Source organism: Limulus polyphemus, unplaced genomic scaffold (assembly GCF_000517525.1).
Source record: "Limulus polyphemus unplaced genomic scaffold, Limulus_polyphemus-2.1.2 Scaffold4231, whole genome shotgun sequence".
Lineage (NCBI taxonomy): Eukaryota > Metazoa > Arthropoda > Merostomata > Xiphosura > Limulidae > Limulus > Limulus polyphemus.
In genome coordinates, this window is record NW_013669841.1 from 24,510 (window position 1) to 27,946 (window position 3,437).

The 3,437-nt window shown below is 32.3% G+C and overlaps 1 protein-coding gene across 1 annotated transcript in view; it reads right to left on the reverse strand.

The window, feature by feature from the left end:
* The window catches only part of LOC106470813 (ephrin type-B receptor 2-like), a gene marked incomplete at its 3' end in the record, with an annotated part of 77,720 nt that overhangs the window by 21,728 nt on the left and 52,555 nt on the right, over positions 1 to 3,437 (reverse strand). The window contains exon 2 of the mRNA XM_013931384.2: positions 3,013 to 3,092. Coding sequence (XP_013786838.2) covers positions 3,013 to 3,092 — 80 coding nt within the window. The remainder of the gene's footprint in view (positions 1 to 3,012; positions 3,093 to 3,437) is intronic.

Consider the following 3,437-nt stretch of genomic DNA (forward strand, 5'->3'; position numbering starts at 1 on the left):
ATGCTATTTATTAAACATGTGTATGCCGCATATTTTATAATAATGTTATTTATTAAACATATGTATGCCACATATTTTATAATAATGTTATTTATTAAACATGTGTATGCCGCATATTTCATAATAATGTTATTTATTAAACATGTGTATGCCGCATATTTTATAATAATGTTATTTATTAAACATATGTATGCCACATATTTTATAATAATGTTATTTATTAAACATGTGTATGCTGCATATTTTATAATAATGTTATTTATTAAACATGTGTATGCTGCATATTTTATAATAATGTTATTTATTAAACATGTGTATGCCGCATATTTTATCGTACATTCCATTATATCGTTACCGTATAAATCTGTATTTATTTCTAAACTTTTGATGGTATAAACAAAATACTCGTTCAATAGCGAATATTATGCTTTGTAGTTATAATATTGGAAATTAACTTTTTGAGGTTTAAACGCTGATGATGGAATTGAAGCAATTCCGAGACGTTCGTAATTAGGTGTGTTTTTAATGTTTATTATAAAACTACGTTTTCCACCTGATGAATCACTTATGAAGAACGAATACGAAACTCACGAAGTATATTGAGTCTAATCATTTCCTCCATTAATGAATGATTGATATTCGCTCTCAAACCTTAATATACTACAAGCAACTTTCCCACGTGGTTTCTTTGTTTGGTACATAAACGATGAATTTGATGTTGACGTAGTTTTTACCCATTTCCCATTTTCCCACTTTATGCATACTATATGGCGCCCTCTGCAATGAAATTATTTTATATCAAAATTATATACTGTGTATTTGGGGTAGGTGGAGAAATTACTGGTATTAAAACAAGTGCGAGAAGTTAGTGAATTTTTCTTCTTGTTAACTGTTTTTTATTATTTGGATTTGCACTTGTGATACAGATGTAATCATCCGCCGATAGGTGGACACTTCAAAAATAACTAACACGTTAATTAATAATGATGAATGAGACTGTGACTATGGACACAAACTAATACCTGGCATACGGAAAATGCAGACAGTTGCTGGTGGCTTGTTTGAATGAGGCCAATTTTCAGTGTTAATTAAAAAACAACTAACGCCAATGGAACTGAGGTTTCAATGAGATAAAAAGTGGTTGCCAAAGAATGTGTATATGCTCGTATGAATTATTAGAGATCAATAGAACTTTAATAAATAATAAATAAAAAGGTGATGAAATAATTAGTTATAATTTGCGGGTTGGATTATAATTTACGGAAACATTAAAGTCGTCTAGGTGTAAAACGACAAACGGATGTAGAGTTTTTAAATTAAAAAGTGAAATTAAAAATTATCTGAAATATAACCACAGACACAAAATGCTGTCGATTTGTATAAATCCATCTTCAAATATAACATTGTTCTGGTTTGTTTGCTGCACCATGAATATATATATATAAGTTTGTTCTGGTTTGTTTGCTGCACCATGAATATATATAACATTGTTCTGGTTTGTTTGCTGCACCATGAATATATATATAAGTTTGTTCTGGTTTGTTTGCTGTACCATGAATATATATAACATTGTTCTGGTTTGTTTGCTGTACCATGAATATATATATAAGTTTGTTCTGGTTTGTTTGCTGCACCATGAATATATATAACATTGTTCTGGTTTGCTTGCTGTACCATGACTATATATAAGTGATCCTTAATCACACAGAGGTTGATTATGTCGTGTTAAAACAATTTTGGAGCCTCACCACGTCATTGTAGTCTATGTCCGGTCACGCTCAATCCGACGACTGTACATCTTAAAAACAGCCTTGCCACGTAACTTATATTGCAAAAAACAAAAACAAAAAACTTCATCGTAAGGACTGTCATGTCAAAAGTACACAAAAACTTCCTCCATGCTTTCCACTGTTTCCTAGCGCCCATTTCAAGAGTTCTGAAAACTTGACCGTCATATCTATGTATGGAATTACAGTATAACAATACAGTATAACAATATATTACAATGCTCGTTTCATTCTCCAGCTGTTTGGGGTATGTGGTAGTTGAACGGATTCGTCTTGGCTGTTAACACGAGACTTGTGTCGCTTTTCCAGGCGGGGATCTTTTATAATTATGTTAAGCACTGTTGTCTATGACAAATCACACGTTTAATATATACGGAGGTCTGACATAAGAAAATTATCTTAGCATAGTGGTGGATATGTTACGAAAGGGATCGAGACAGTACTCCGTTGCTAGTAGTAAAACTAACAAAATTTTAGGGTGTATTTTTAGATATATATTGATTACATGTAAAAAGAGGTATTTATTTCTATATAAATACGACAAGTTAGGCCTTACTTGAAATACTATGTACAGTTTTGATTTACTTATCTTAATGGAAAAGGTCTATAGAAGGTGATGATTGCCGGGATGAAAGGTTAAATCATATAGGGTTTTCTTGTTCTTAAGCACAAAACTACAGGCTATTTATGCTCTGGCCACCGCTGGTACTGAAAACTGGTTTCTAGCTTTATAAGCTCGCATATTTACCATTGGGGGACTATCTCATAGGGATAGGATAAGATATAGTAACTTATTTTCAGTTTGAGTAAGAGTTTATGGGAATGAAGTTAATAAGGTTATCCGTGGTTGCGATATTATAAAGGCTTCTTACTTATTCGTACTATACTCTGCTAGCAATATAGGACGAGAGGACATTAGTTTAAGATTTGGAAAAGACAGGCTATTTAAGACAGTTTTATTTTTCTAAGAGAGTGACTGATTTATGGAATGGGTTGCCGTCGGCAGTAATGGAGGCCAGCATTTTACAAGAATATAAGATGGGATTCGATGATTTCGTTTCTTTTAAAGTTAATTGGGTGTACAAAGATCAAAGGGTCCCCTTTTTGTTCGTACGTTTCGTAATGTTGTTCATTTGGTTGATAATATGTTTGATGCATAATCTTTTTACGCATTATTTCCATATATTTAGCAACAACAATATCAGAAGCAAACCCCAATACTCACTCCAGGAGTTATAGCCTGTGGTCCATATGGATATCTTGTCCAGTCCAGAGAACTTTCTGTTGTCGTGTCGAGCAGAACAACTGGGGAAAAAGAAGAATGAAATTATTAATCTCTGTAATGAATTCTTTATAACACTATCCCGGTTAGCTTAAGACTTAAATCTTCCCCCCCCCCCTATGTTCTTCGTGAGAAAATAAATAGCTAGAGACGTCGTGACGGATTTATTATTATATATTTATTTTAATATCAATGTCTGTTTAAGTTAACTTTATATTTAGAAATGTACATAACTTATACTGTTAAATCTATATTGCGAAATTCCCGCCTATTCACTAAAGTTGTAGAAGATTCTCGAGTGCAAGAATCAACAATACATGTGTGTACGTAAACACTAGTTTTTGTTTTTTGTTTGTTTTTGAATTTCC